The sequence below is a fragment of the Phocoena phocoena genome, chromosome 10, assembly GCF_963924675.1.
Source record: "Phocoena phocoena chromosome 10, mPhoPho1.1, whole genome shotgun sequence".
Taxonomy (NCBI): Eukaryota; Metazoa; Chordata; class Mammalia; order Artiodactyla; family Phocoenidae; genus Phocoena; species Phocoena phocoena.
The window spans coordinates 33,332,181-33,348,259 of record NC_089228.1 but is presented as its reverse complement, the minus strand read 5'-3'; the positions used below and the strand labels follow the sequence as shown (position 1 = coordinate 33,348,259).

Here is a 16,079-nt window from a genome sequence, read left to right as displayed (position 1 = left end):
TAGCACCAACTTGGGGACATCTGTTGGGAAGACCATGAAAGAGTTTTGGAATGAGACCCCTCACTAGCTGTGGCATCTTTGCCTAATTCCTGGACCATAGTTTCCTCATCTCCAAAATGAGATTAATAACAACTGGTTTTCAGAGCTGTTATGAGAATTAAATGAGATAATATATTTAAAATTCCTAGCCCAGTGCCGGGTATACATAAGAGCTCAAAAACTGTTAACTCTTCCTACTCTAAAATGTGAGTAGAAAAACTATGATGAATAGCAAGAATGCTGCACACATTACACCCACACTTGATTTCTCTTAAAGCAATGTCAGTCTAAGGTCCCCGCAAAATCTACACAGCATAACCGCTGGATCCCTCCCTCCCCAAAATACAGTGGCTCCCTGGAGGCTGACATCTTGGAAACTCTCCCCCATATACACTATCTGAATGTTCTTGGAGGCAGTAATGAACAGGTTAAAGCTGAGGGGATTTCAAACATGTCTAATCCAATAAGAGGCTTGGTAAAACATGCGCTATCACTTAAAGAATAACTGTTTAAAAATAGAGCGCAGGTGTGAAATTTGAATTAAAAAAAAGAGAAAGACAGCACGTGAGAGATCTTCTTGGCATTTGTATACTCTTCTCTGTTTTGGTCACCTTCAGCTAAGCCTGTTATTCTGATGTACTGTGCCAACGGCTAGATACTGCAGGGGATGCTTCAAATGACTGAAACAAAGCTGGCAAATCACTCTAAAACTTACAAGTCAGACCCGTCTCCCCCTTTATGTATTTCTAAAAGTGGGGGAATGAAGTGGTAAAGTTGGTCTTTTCAAGTTTTTCTACTTAAAAAGGTATACTCCAAAAGCAAAGAGCAAGTTTTTCTAAGAGTAGCAATACTTACACTAGGATCCTTGAAAACTTAAGAAAGTATCATGGTTGGATAGTCATTTGTCACAAAAGATAGGCTACGGATTGTCAATTATGACATCCATAGGAATGCCTATTTCTGCAGGAAGTATTCCCTGCCTCTCTAGCAAGCAAAGACCTTTGCACATTGGTGACACTTCTGCACCAAAAAGTAGCAGTTTGCTCTGTCATCTGTTTCATGAGCTAATATCTGCCTTATAGGTGGTAGAGATGATAAAAAAAAAAAAAGCAAACCCAAGGCTCAAGGACAAAATCAGTATCAACATCTCCTTCTATAGCCCAAGAGTGCCCCACACAGCACCACCAAAGGTGCTCCATGAATGTTTAGGGAAGGGAACTAAAATGGTTTAATCAATTAATTTATTTATTTATTAACTGGTTTTTAAAACATGGCTTCCTTCAAATGAGAGACTCAGAAAAGTGGTCCATCAGAGTCCGCCTGATGCTTTGGGAAGGTGCATTTCTAACAGGGATTTGAGAAACACATGGATTCACAGAGAAAACACTTCGCCTCCACAATCTTTGAGCGCTAGTTTGTGTTGTAACTGGCAAACCAAATGGATTCCCTGAGTATTGGGATTGAGGCACCAGTTGCCTAGAGTAAGAAATGTCTCCAGGCTAAGAGAGCAGAGTAGTACCCTGGCCAATCACTTGGACACTAAGAGTATACTGTTCTCAGTAACACCAAGGAGTTCAGGTTTTACCTCTGTGAGGATGCCCTGCCCTTGGCCTGCCGAGGAGTGACCTAAGTATTTCTTTTTTAGAAAGGGGTTCTCTAGAACATACTGTAAAGACCCTTGGCACTGAAGTCAATGATAAATAGAGATGTGGCTAGATTCTACCAGTGGGTCACGAACAGCTTAACCCAAAGTGAGTCTACAGTGAAAACCAATGCATTTGCATTCCAGCAATTTGATCTGGGGCGAGTCTGTGATGCATTACAATGCTGGGATCAAATCAAGCTTTTCTGGCACTCATCCAACCACAACATGAGGCTATGGGAACCCTACTGCATGAAGTTCCTTCTCTGCTGTTCAATTGTGCTCACCTCCTAAACCATAAAGGGTAATTAAAAGTCATCTGCATACCATGTAATGGAAGTGTAAATGGGGAGCACAACCAGGTGTGGCCCCAAGTACAGGGGGTAAGAAATGCCTGGTCAACCATCCCACTCAGGTGCTTCCTGCTTTCCTTGACAGGATGGTTCTACCTCTGCTGAGATCCAATTTTGGCTAGAATCTCATCCTTACAACCAGCTCTCCTGAATACTTCCCAGGGCAGAGTCTGCCTTCTCCCACTCTTGGCCATACCTGTTTGGCTAATTCTTAGAGACAATCCTATGATGGTCTGGACACGATAGGGGAGGGGGAGACATACCCAAATCAGTTGTACTGTGCAGAGATGATAAAAAAAAAAATGATAAAAAGATGATAAAAAAAAAAAAAGCATAGCCTCCAGAATGTTAACCTGGACATAGGACTTCTCTGCAAGCTCTGGGGGAAAACACAGAGAATCAGTGGACTAGTCTTAACGCCTTCCTGTTCCCAACTGACCAGTGGGTAACCAAAAGCAATGCCAGAACTGGTAGGAAGGGGAAAAGAAAACCAAGCACAATTTATCTCTGATCACAAAAGTATTCTAACTGGTTCTGAGAAATAAGCTGGTTCTAATTTCAACTAAACAATAGTGTCTGGCCCTCATTTTAAACAGGCATTTTCATCAAGGATGTACATTTCACTACTTCAGCACACAAGGGAGCGTTTGGGAATAAGGCTTAGGGGGTAAGATTTAGTTTTAAGCTTCCTTCAAAACCCTTTAGCAGCAGGAAAATCCAATGATTTCAGAATTAATTATTTTGATGTCAGTCCTTTCTTCAAGGGTGGAGGAAAAGAGTTGGGGGAATTGGATCCAAGACACAGAAGAAGGAAAGATGGTACATTTTAATAATATTTTTTAGAACTACCATCCCTAGAGAAAGAACAAGAAAATTAAAAAAACAAAACAAAACAAAAAAACCCTTAACTAATTCCCAATTGAGTCCCTCTCCCAATATTGCAAAAATCTAGAAGGAAGATTTTTTTAAGAAGAGGTAGAATAAAAGTGTCAGGGGTGTGTGCTTGTGAAGAAATGGAATTGGGAAGAACACAAAAATTGGATAGACTTATATGTCTACCACCAAACTATGATTAATCCTTTATCTTCTTGTAAGCAACAAGTAACAGAAAGTTAATTTGTACTGCTCTCTTACCTTTATACAGCGCTCAGCCTAGAATCAACTCAGATGTCAACACCTGAAGAGAGTCATAAAGATTCTTTTGTTGTTGAGCATAGTTGGAATTTCTGAACTGATTTCACATCATCTTCTCTGGCTCTCTTGATAGGTGTTTAATGGGAGTTTAGGTATTTCTAGGCAAATTAATTTATAAGACGCTCAGACGTATTCAGGAAAGAAATGGCGGGACTTCCTTTATAACTGCAAATAATCTCTGCCACACCCGGAAACCCAGTGGCATTTAATTCAAGAAGAACCTCCAAAATTGGAAGGGATCTGAACTAGAATACAGCAAAGAGACTGGAAGGGAAGGTTCAAAATGGACACCACTGCAAATAATTCTAGTATGGTAAAAGTCATCTCTGCAAAGTGTCTTGCAACGTGGCAAGAAAGAACATGGCACCAATTCTGTGGTCATGATTCAGCAAGCAGGTCTCCATGTCTTCTACCAACTCTGATAAGTTGGTGGTGGCTTCCTGGAATATTAGGGTCAGAAGAATTACGAGGCTAAGTCTTGTCTAATGTAATGACTGATCAGAGAAGTCTCTTCTTTTAATAAGCTGCCCTGACAATTCACTCACTCATTTATTTATACAGTCAACTAATATTTGCTGAATGCCTACCATGTGCTAGCAATTGTGTTAGGCCTGGAGACAAATGGTCAGCAGAAGAAAAGTCATGAGGCCACTTCTCAGTCCTCATGGAGTTCATTAACTAGCAGGACAGATAGTTTCTATTCAAGTAATCACCAAAACAAATGCAAAATTGCATCTGTCCCAGTGCAATTAAATGATGTACATGTGCTACAAGAGTGCCAAATTGGGGATGTGAACCAGTTGAGAAAGTCCCAGATGCCTCCCTGAAATAGTGATATTGGACTGAGATTGAATTGAACCAGTAGGCGTTAACCAGGTGAGGAGAAGAGGGAAATGTGTTTCAGGCAAAGGGAATTGCATGTACAAGGCAGAGAGCACGTTGGCTTGAATTTGTCTTTATCTCACCAGCAAGGGAAGCCAGGGAAGATTTTTCAGCAGTGAGAGCCAGAGAGTGATGAGCATTCCATGATACATCTTTAGAAAAGATCATGCTTCTGCCCACTGAGGTTTGAGAACTTCTGGCCTGGCCTGGACTCTGGCTGCAGTTCTCCAAGGCATAGCCACCACCCTGAGCAGGCCAATGGCATGGAGGTGGTCACTACTGTCCACATGCCTACCTCCTCATAGCAAGGAAACGGCAGGATTTGGACTCGAATGATATGTTACTGAGACTGCCAGAAAGTCAGGGAGGGCATTTTGTCAAAGGGCCCTGTTCCTATTCTATTTGAAAATCTCAATAGCCATAACAAGCAAGTTCTGGCATTAGTTCTCTGTGGCTCCAACGGAGTGCCAATGCTTTTTATTTTTTTTTTAACTTTTATTTATTTATTTTTAACATCTCTATTGGAGTATAATTGCTTTACAATGGTGTGTTAGTTGCTGCTGTATAACAAAGTGAATCAGCTATACATATATCCCCATATCTCCTCCCTCTTGCATCTCCCTCCCGCCCACCAATGCTTTTTAAAAAAATGCAAGCTAAGCACTGGGACTCCTTCAAGGCTGGAGACAGGGGATTTGGAGAGTGGGCTCAATTAGAGCAACCTTAAACAGGGCACTCTGAGTGGTACTGGAGGGAGTCTTCCCTGTTCTGACACTGCATGGTTGGTGTATTCTGCTTCCTAACTTTGGATAATTTCTGCTCCAGAACATACCAATCTTAGCAGATCCTGCACAGCCTACCCTAGCCCATTACTGCTGTGATGGTTCACCTTTTTATTCACTCCGGCCTCACTGCCCTCCCTGCTATTCCCAAACACACCGGCACTCTCTTGCCTTAGGGTTTTGCACGGGCTGTTCCCTCTGCCAGAACATCCTTCCTCTAAATATCCACAGAGCTCACTCTCTCACCTCCTTCAAATTTTGCTCACGGCTTCTTCCAGGTGAGGCCCATCCTGTCTACCCTATTTTACAGTGTCATCAGCCCCTCAGTCCTACCCTGGCATGCCTGTTGTTGTTATGCTGGTCTATATTTTTCTTTTTTCTACCACATGACTTACTTATTATGTTTATGGTTTATTACCTTTCTCTCTACCCCCTCTAATTTAACAAGTAAGGTCCATGAGGAAGGGACTGTGGATACTGTGCGTGAAATATCTGTTGTGGATGAATCCCCAGCACCTGTCAGAGAGCCTGGCACATGGTAGGTATGCAATATGTTGGGTAGTTGGGTGATTATGAGGACAAAATGAGATAACGTTTGTAAACCTATGTATATATAAAACACTTGGTATAGACCTGGCTTATGGAAGTCACGTAATCATTCACACAATAAATATTTATCAAGTGCCCATTATGTGCTTGGCAAAGTGCAATAGCTATGGGGATTGTTCAATGAGCTACTCGAGTTCAGTCACTGGGAATGATGTGGGCAGAGAGACCCGCGTGAGATGAGCTCAAAAGGCAGCCTGGGGCTTCCCTGGTGGCGCAGTGGTTGAGAGTCCACCTGCCGATGCAGGGGACGCGGGTTCGTGCCCCGGTCCGGGAAGATCCCACATGCCACGGAGCGGCTGGGTCCGTAAGCCACGGCCACTGAGCCTGCGCGTCCGGAGCCTGTGCTCCGCAACGGGAGAGGCCACAACAGTGAGAGGCCTGCGTACCACAAAAAAAACCAAAAGGCAGCCTGAAGAGGGTGACACCTCTCATGAGCCCATCTGCCTCAAAATCTTTGCAGAACATTGTGTAGGTGAACACCCAGACCTATGACTTTCCCCTCCCGTTAGCCTGGGTGCCTAAAAGAGCTCTGCTCTCCCGAATCAGACATGCAGGTGATGACCACTGAGGTCTGGGACTCACCCTCCTGGGGATGTCCTCTCTGATGGACGTCCATGTGGGCTGCATACACAAACCAAACAAACTTAATAAATGTTGGGGGCCTGTTCAGTGCAGGCTGGGAACTAGGGTCTAGAACTCCTAACATGTCTGCTCCCCACTCCCCAAGGGCTTGGGCTTTAGGGGTGGGGGGACCGGGAAGGCTTTAGTGCCAACAACTGTCTGCTCTTTCTCCCACAGTTCAACAGTATATTCTCAACAAGCTGCGACTCCAAGGCATGTGAAAGACAGCAAAGATGAAATTGAAATTAAAATCAAACTATCTCTGAGGGCTGGTGGTGATAAAGTCAATTAGCAGCGGCAGTAGTAGTAGTAATAGCAGCTTACACATATACAGCACATTGGTGTGCCAGGCATGTGCAAATCACTTAGTATACATTACACCTCACAAACAACCCTTTGAATTAAGCTACTAGCCCAATTTACAGATGAGGAAACTGAGGCTCAGGGAGGTTCAGTATTTTGCTCGTGATCACTCAGCGAACAAGTGCCAGAAACAAAATTCAACCTAAGCAGTGCAACTCCAGATGGCATCTACAAAACCCATTTAAGGTTGTGTGGCAAAAAAATCTGTTTAAGTATCATGGTGTGTCCAGCTATGAAGCCTGAGCAGGGCACCCAACCTCTCTGGACCTCTGGTTCCTTCTCTACGAGAGCATCAGCCCTTCTGCTTTGGTGGGAGTCGATGAGTTAATGTATGTAAAGCCCTTTGACCCATACCTGGCACATGCTGAGAGCTCAGAAGTATTAGTAGTTGTTGATGTGATCAAACATCCTAAGCTCAAGAGCTCTAGGCAGAACCTACTCTTTGTGAGTGGCTGGAGAACATTCTTAAATGTGTTTTTGGCATCTACTTCAGGTTTACAAAGATAAGGGGCCCTCACAATTTCTGGAATACCCATCCGCTTGCAACTCTGAATTACTTTCTGAACATGGTGGGGTATGTGTGGACGCAGGTGGACTATACACAACCTGAGCTCTATCACTTACAAGCTATGTGTGTTGGGCTGGTTATTCCACACTCTGAGTCTCAGCTATGGCCCCTAAAAGAGGAGGTAATCTTGACACTCACACCACAGGGCTGCTGTGAGGACTGTGGGACAAAATCCCTCAGGGACACTGGATTCACATTCTGGCACAAAGTAAACCCTCAGTAAAAAAAGGGCATGCTTTTATAAGCAAATTACTCATTATCTTTAGAATCATTATCATTTACAACAAGGATACATAAATTCACATTCTCTCTTGCTCTGTGGCCCGTAGGGTGTGGGGAAGAATTTCAAACCTAAGTCACGGAAAGAAGCCCATCCTCCTCCTTTGCTGCCTCTTTTTCCACAACAGCCCTTCAGACCCTGCTTTAGCCCAGGCGCGAGACTAACTGTGCATGGCTGGGGTTTCCTAAATGTGCCCCATGATACCCAAAACCAAGCCTGTCGTGAATAATGAAGGCTTTGTACAGCTTCCCAGGAGCAAATTGAAGGGCTACACTCAATCCTTCCTGGAATCCAGGAGTGCATTTTCATGATGCTGAGAAAGAAAAAAAGCAGCCTTAAAAAAAAATTCCTTATTGGGAAGGGTAGAGGGAGATTTGGGGAGGAAAGTATCTAAGAGACAAAAAGAAAAATTTAATCCAATGTGCCTGACAGTAAGGCCTCTGGCATCTTGTCTTCACAGCAGTGCCAGGCTATTTCAGAAGAGCTGTCCCTGTAGGGTGGCCATCAAAACTAGAACCACTGGCAAATACAAAATAATCAAGTTGCATTATAAATCAAGATATAGTGCTATCATCGATGGTTCCAGACTTTATGGCCACTGAATATTGGAAATCATCAAAAGAGGTGAAGGTCAAGATGTGATGTAGGTCTTATGCACCCCCATCCCCAATGGTGGGGGAGAGTATCTCCTTAGCAGCTGACTGACCTGAGACCTTTGGATCATGTATGCATCGTAGCTGGACCCGTGGTACTTGGCCGTAATATCTGGGCTGTAGCCAGCATCACAAGTGCATGGTATATTCGAGCTCGGGGGCTGTTTCCTAGGTCTATAAACCTGTGGGAGAAAGCTACAATGGTTAGGTGCAAGAGGGGAGGGCACAGGGCGCACAGGGAAGGAATTAAGAGAAAGCAAAGAAGGAACCCCGACTTGACTTTCTGTGGCCCAGTGGGTGGAGAAACCAGTGTAGAAGGTGCACAGCCCCAAACAAAGAGGTCAGATGTAAGCGGCCCCCGACCCCTGGGGCCAGCACTAGCAAGGCATGCTGCTCTGTGGAATGACCCCAATGTCTGGCAGTGACTGGGACCTTCCCTCTGCAGAAGAGGGCACCCAGGCGTGGCAGTGCTTGCTCTCGTGCTCTCTCTCTTTTCTTCTCTCTCTCTCTCACAGCAAGGCACCCCATGAGAATAAGACTCTGGTTCAGGGCCAAAGGATGGCTTTTCCTTCCTGAGGAGGGAAAAAGTTGTCCCAGTTGTGAGGGGAGAGAGCTTTTCCTTTCGGGCTTCCTTTCCATTTACCTTGCACACTATGCTCAGCCCAGATCTCCCCAGCAGGCAGAGAGCCACTCCTGGGGGCTGAAATCAATATGGACGCACTCCACATGGTACCATGTGGCATTCACAGGTGGCCCTAGCTAAGACGTGGCAGCCACCTTGTCAGACCACAGACCATTGAGCCATTATCTGCTGAGTGGGTTTCATAATGAAGCTAGAATCCAACTGAATATCTTTAACTATTGATTCCAAAAGCCCTCAAGTTAGATATGGAGGAGAAATAATGCCTGAAGATTTCAGGGATGACTTTGCAATATGCTCCAGGTAGATATATTTCCATTTAAGTCACTACTAGAAAACCCTCCAGAAAGCAAAGAACTTTCTGCTCAAGTTAGGATTTTATCTCTTCTTCCTTTTCCCTCAGAAGAAGTATAGTGGCCTAGAGAGGAGGGAAAAACAGGTTAACGGGGTAAACAGGTAATAGAAAAATATTTGACTAAATAATGGCTGAGGAGGTCTCCAAGCATAGGGGGTGGGAAAGGGTCCTTGGCCGGAAAGTCCTGGGAAATAGGTGAAGAATCAAAGTTGGAAGAATGGTGAGAAAGAAATCGAAAGAACTGGATGACGGGAGTTTATTATTGGGCCCAGAAAGTGAGCAAGACAGAAGGTAACAAGTCCAATGGGAAAGAAGGTGCCCAGAATTTAATTAGTACTTTTTAGGATTTAGTCAGAAGTCATAGAAAGTCCACTGGAAGGAAGAGAGCTGAGAGCTATTTCTGGGGAGATGATGCTAATACAAAAGAAAGGAAAACAGCACTGGTTGCAAACCACACAAGCCCAGGCACATGCACAAAAACACAGAAAAGCAATAAAATGTTGTTCCAGCGACAACTTGGGCCATTTCACTCCTACCTGGTTTTAGCTGTGTGAGCCTGCAGGATGGATGGCAAAATGAAGAGTAGCTAAACCCAGAGAAAGCACCCCAAACCCCAAACCCAGCAAAACACACCATTCGTGCAAAAGGCCCCACCTGCTGCTTTAACTGATGCACAAGTCGATCTTTTTCCCGCTTGAGGGCCATCACTTCTTCCTGTGTCTTTTTCTTTTTGGAGGCAGACAGTTCCAGCAAGGCAATGTTTGCATCTTTTTCACTGATTGCCGCAAGCAGTGCTTCCTGTCTGGTAAAATAAAGATTATTGTGATGATTTTTATAAAGTGAAAAAAAATCAGCATTTATAGTTGAAATGAGCCATGAAGTGTTGTCTCATGGGGAGGACCTATGGATAGTGTTTAAGAAAAACTACCTCCTTGACTCTCAGAATGTACAAAGTAGTTTGGGTCAGAATCCCTGAGACCAACACACTGTGTCCTCTGAAACACGTATCTTTTGATGGTTTCACAGACACAGCTGCATATGAGAAATGGAGGGGGTCAATCTGCCCATTCCTTTCTAAGACATCTACCCATTTATCCATCCAGTCATTCAACCATTCATCCATCTGTCAATCCTTCCATCCAGCTAGCCAGCCAGCCATCTGCCAGGTAAGGTTCTAGGTATCCCAAGACAACTCAGCAAAATTGGGCAGCAACTTCAATATCAAGTATTATTTTTATCATGCAAGGTTTTCCTTGGAAGAAAGGCATGCAGAGATATTTACTAGGGCCTCCTTTAAATTTTCAACAAAATTAGTAACGCTCCCATGCCATTCTACCAAAAACCACTCTCATTTCTCAGTCTTCCTTATCTCAGTAATTACTGCACCATCCACTAAGTAGCCCAGGCCCCCTAATTAGAAGTCATCCTTCATTCCCTTCCTATAAACTTCTCCCAACCACCAGTAACCACTGGTATAGCTCTGGTAACCACTGGCCGCCCTGGTACAGAGACCAAAGTAGTCTTTAAAAACAATATAAATCCAGATTCCACCATTCTGTTTCATGAAAAGTCCATTCCATCACCCGTTAAACTTCAAATTCAGACCCTTTACCGACGCCTGCAACTCGTTACACCAACTGGCCCTGAGCCTCTCCCTGAGGTCATCTTGTTCCTTTCCTCCCTCCTCAATCACTAGCCTCTAGCACATTTCGTTCCTGATCTCTTTTCTAGTCCCTGAAAATGTTACACTTGTTCTCACCTCATATGCTTTGCTCTGCCATTCCCTCTGACTGGAATGCCTTTGCCACAAATGGCATGTCTCAGCTCAGAAAAGCCCTCTCTAGCCACTATCCCTAGCAGTGTCTTCCCAGCTTCTACCTTGTACCCAAGCCACTGGCCTGTCACGTTACACTGTTTTTTCATGGAACTCTTTACTATTTGAAAGGATCTTAAGATACTTTTTGTTTCTTTGTTTTCTAGACTTGACACTCCATGAATTGGAACCTCATTTGTCTTGTGCACCACCAATTCTCCAGCTTCTAGAAGAGCATTAAGCATAAAGCAGATGTCAAAAATGTTTCTTCAAACCTAGGGGCAAGATGGGAATAAAGATGCAGACCTACTAGAGAATGGACTTGAGGACACGGGGAGGGGGAAGGGTAAGCTGTGACGAGGCGAGAGAGTGGCATGGACATATATACACTACCAAACGTAAAATAGATAGCTAGTGGGAAGCAGCCGCATAGCACAGGGAGATCAGCTGGGTGCTTTGTGACCGCCTGGAGGGGTGGGATAGGGAGGGTGGGAGGGAGACGCAAGAAGGAGGAGATACGGGAACATATGTATATGTATAACTGATTCACTTTGTTATAAAGCAGAAACTAACACACCATTGTAAAGCAATTATACTCCAATAAAGATGTGAAAAAAATGTTTCTTCAAGAAATAAGTAAGTTCCCTTTATACTTTCTAAAAACTGTGGAAGACACCACTGGATAACTCTTGCTCTCACTTAAAAAAAATTACAATGCTTTGACTGCTGTTTAATCACTGATCATTGCTCACTCAGAAAAGTATTACAGTTTCTTGCTCCCATTTTACAGTGCAATTTTCTGTCAACATCTGTCACAAAGTTTAACCTGGAATTTTCTGAGACCATTATTGACTAAGAAATGGCTCTCCTGCTATGTTTCATTTAGTCCTCCTTTCCTCTGAGGAGGACTTGTCTCAACCATTTGTGTCACTTCAGCAATATTCTAGATAATTTAGAAGACCCTAGAGACCCAGGAAAGCCTCCATATTGGGTACTTTCTTGCACACAAGTCCTAGGACTAAAACCTGGTCATGATGCTGTTTTGCCTTTCTTTAATCCCCATCACCAGACCAGGCCCTCTCCAGATGTTTGGACAAGATGGTCATTATTTGGATCTCAGACTCTTTTCCCTTTCCACTATAGGGATTTGTATGGACTTTTCTGGGTCCCGCTCATGCCAGGCAGTAGGAGCTTCTGTCTGAGGATCAGTCAGATGTGAGCAGCAGAAATGTCAGGAAATATCTCCACTTTGCAGAAGAAAACCAGTGCAGGCTGGACTACAAATAACAGCATTAATATTCAGTTTCACAGAGCCTGTCTTCCTCTGGAGAACATCTTGAGACAACAGACATGTTGGCCATTCCTGGCCACTGCATATACTTAAGGCCAAGGTGAAGAGGCTGCATGGACTTCAAATCGGGGGGAACCCAATTGCCATCTACTCCAACTTAGCTACAACACACCCAAAGTGATTGCATTATTTTTTGCCACTCTGCCCCAAATAGAAATTTCCAAGTTTTTAAAATGGAAACAACCGAAAAGACCATTATTTGGAAAATTGGAAGTTGATAGTACATTTTGCTATATCCCAACGATTCCCTCTTTACAGCTATATGCAGCCATTTAAAATGCTGATGAAAAAAAAGCAATGATATATGAAAAGATTTATGTTTGTTGAGAGACTCTATGAGTCTCATATTTCTGCACATTTTATGAGCAAAGGTATTATCTTCTATTCTCACAGTTTTCCAAGGGTGTTTGTAGAGTGAATAGCCTTGGGAGATAGATGTAGTGTCTCCCTTAGGATCAAAGGGTAAACATGCTTACCGCCACGTACAATAGTGTCTCCCTCCAGAGCAAAAGGCAGACATGTTACTGCCCATTATAAAAGATTCAAGTTCCCTAAGCTCAGGGTTGCTCTCCTTTAACGAAACCCATTGCACATACAGCTATTCACCTGGCCCACCTGCCTTGCCTCCACGAGACTTGGGGAAAGGGGTATGGACATAAACATGCTGACGCTATTCTCTGCACCTTGAGCAATAAAGCCATTGCCTCTGACCCCAAAGTCTCTGGTCTTCTGCCTGCGTCCATGAAACTGAGGCAGGCTAGCCTGTTAGCAATGCCAATAGGGAAAATCTCAGACCCTTCATAATTTTTGGCTTGCAAATGTACACACAATAATATCCCCCAAACATAAAACCATATGCATAGAAAAATAAAATGAGAGGGAAATACACTAAAATGTTAAGAGTCATTATCTAATGGTGGTGGAATGGATAGGCTAGTTTTTACTCTTTTTCTCCTTATACCTTGCTGTGTTATCCTTCCCTCCCACAAAGTATCATAAGAGTAAACATTAAAAAATTGTAAATGAAGCTTTTCAGTCACCAAATAAACTGCAGGTACATGCTTCAAATACTTGGCATACCTGAAATTTCCTCATTTTCCCATCAAGGTATGTATGTTCTCTCTGTCCTTCTCATTCTTTAGACACAGGTAGGTGCACACACACATTTTCACATACACACACGTCTGGTACAATCCACATCATCTCCCACTTGGACAATTACAATAATCTCCTAACTAGGCTCCCTATGTCCACTTTTATATTCCTATGTTCCATGACCTTTTTAAACCCATTTTCCTCTGCCAGGTCAAAATTCAGAATGAGATAGCTTTAGTAACTGTTAAAAGTCATCATCAACCTAAAGAATGACCCTTCTAAACTCCTTTTATCCTACAATTCTATAACTTGGGCTCTTCATGTATTTAACATGCATTGCTCCTCTTATAATACCATCAAAAGTCCCAATAAATTAATTTAAAATTCCCAGTTTTCTCTTGATCAAAGAAAATCATTAATTCCCAATTCTCTATAGATATTGTCACTAAATATAGCCCCAAATCTAATTATTCTTAATTATTGAACCTCAAATATATTTAAAATCATTTTTATAAAAGTGTGTTTAAAACCACTCATCAATACTCATATCCATACAAAATAACAATTTTGTTCTTTGTAACCTTCTCCTTATTGATTGCTTGTTTTTTTGTTTGTTTGCTTTTGGCTAACGAATCTGTTTTATAAGTACTGGTATTATATAATGATAGAACTCTGAATAAAATTAGTGTAACAAGGATTACACATATTTGGAAACCCTCATTTAAATACTGGTCTTAAACTAATGATAATTCCTTCTAAAATACCTTGATTGAAATCTACGTTCCAGTAATTCCAGTCTACTTAAATCAAAGAGTAATTGGCAGAAGATTTTTTTTAAGTATATAAAACTAGAGAAATATGAACATTTCACACTTTAGGATATCTGGAGAGATGTTCTTAATATGTTAAGGTTATATCTAGCCATTATCTATTTGTACAGGGATGCCAGGCAAAGCAAATTCTTAATTCTGGGCTGACAGAGCCATTACATTTGTGGGGTTCTTTTAAGGGAAGTCTTTACAAAATGAGTTTAAAATAACTTTTTATTAATCTGATACTTTTAAACAAATAGTTTAAATCATTATGAGCTAATTCTGCATGGTTATGGATTTTCATTAACCTTACTTTGAAAGTCAGGAGTTTTTTTTTTTGAGGGTGAGGGATACTAAGCCTGAGGTTTTTCTAAGAATAAGTTCATCTGCTAGCCCTACATTAGCTTCTAAACTTTTACAATGTCCATAAGCCAATGAGCTGATATATCTTAAAGCACTTAATAACAAATACTTCACAGTTTTTAGAAAACAGCAGACATTGAAATAAACTAGGAAGCTTAAATTAAATGTTTCTGGGTTGTTGTTTTTTTTTTGACTCAGCCTTTCAAAACTGAAGTATTTGCAGCTCTGTAAAGCCTCCTTTACGTCTATATCTTTTTTTAAAAAGGCTCAAGTATAAAGAGTATATACACTTGGCTATAAATTGGAAACACAAAGAAAACTCCTCATTAATTTCTTCATCAAGTAAGCCACCTTTTAGATTCAAGGCCAGATTTACATTGCTTCAGAAATTGTCACTGTCCCATCAAACTGAAGAAAGTTTCTATAAGCCTGAAGTCACTTTCAGCACTTAATCTGTCCGTTTTGCTTATTCACAGACAACATAAAAAGGAACATATATACTCATCTTTAGATAGTTACTGGGGTTAAGTATATGCCAAAAGCTTGCAGAATTATCTTTAGAACACTGCAATGCTGCAGTATACAATTACTAAGGTAATCTGTCTATGCCTCAAAACGTAACTTAAAATATGAAAAGGAAGCCCAAATACGCTAGAAAGGAAGATAAGATAATGCAAAGAGAAATAAATCTATAAGAGTCTGCTGAATGCCAAGCTAAGAAAGTGGACCATAGACAGCATTTTATCAAAGTGCAGCCTAAACAAACGTCAAGGGGAATAATTTCTTTAACAAATATGGGCAACAATGGAGGGAAAAAGGGGGGGATTCTGTGCCCCTGCATGCATTTAGTCAGGGTTAACAATGGATAAAAATATGTGCAAGAACACATTTAATAACCCTAAACTGTCATTCAGTTTGTAGGAGGTAGTCAAGATACAGCTAATAAAACACCAAAAAAATGGTCTTAGCCACCCTGAAAAAAAATCCTCAAGGGAATAAAACAAAACAGGACTGAAGGGCATCTCCTGCCAAGATAAATGCCTTCTTTCGAGAGTTGCCTGTGGCTAGCCTTCACAAAGAGAGTTCCAGAATCCTCTGATGGTAATACATCTCTACGTCACTTACCACAGGCTATTTAAAAGGGAGCTTTATAAACATTTCTATTTCACTCCCTGTTGCTGTCGTTCTATTAATGATGACTTGGGCTCTGAGAGAGGGTCTAAAATTAATTTTAGGAGTTGTAAATGAGGCGGGCCAATTAGGAACTGTCATAAATTAGACTGGAAGAGAAGCATTAACACAGTTTTTCCTGTGGGCTCTTGCTTTAGTTAGCCGGCCCATCTTTAGGAACACATTCAATTACAAAAGCAGATGCTTAAAAAAGGCATTCCATTAAGAAATGTTTGGATAATTTCAAGGGAAAACCTATATTATGTATGGTGCTCAGCCCACAGTCATGTTCTAATCATAATGTGGGGGAAAAAATTCCGCTCAATCAACTTTTCCCAGTTAATTACTGTTTTCTTTCCCTCTTGACCCTGAACCTTCAACCGTAAGTTCAGTAGGAGGTGACTTAAGACAGACGGTGACGAAAGACCCTGTTCAAAACAGCCTCTCTCTTACCCCTGGCATGAGGGTGGGTGAGGTTCGCTATGATCAACCCT

At 42.1% G+C, this 16,079-nt stretch overlaps 1 protein-coding gene across 1 annotated transcript in view; it reads right to left on the bottom strand.

The window, feature by feature from the left end:
• Positions 1–16,079, bottom strand: part of ERC2 (ELKS/RAB6-interacting/CAST family member 2) — a 736,860-nt gene that overhangs the window by 26,366 nt on the left and 694,415 nt on the right. The window contains exon 15 of the mRNA XM_065885901.1: positions 9,636–9,783. Coding sequence (XP_065741973.1) covers positions 9,636–9,783 — 148 coding nt within the window. The remainder of the gene's footprint in view (positions 1–9,635; positions 9,784–16,079) is intronic.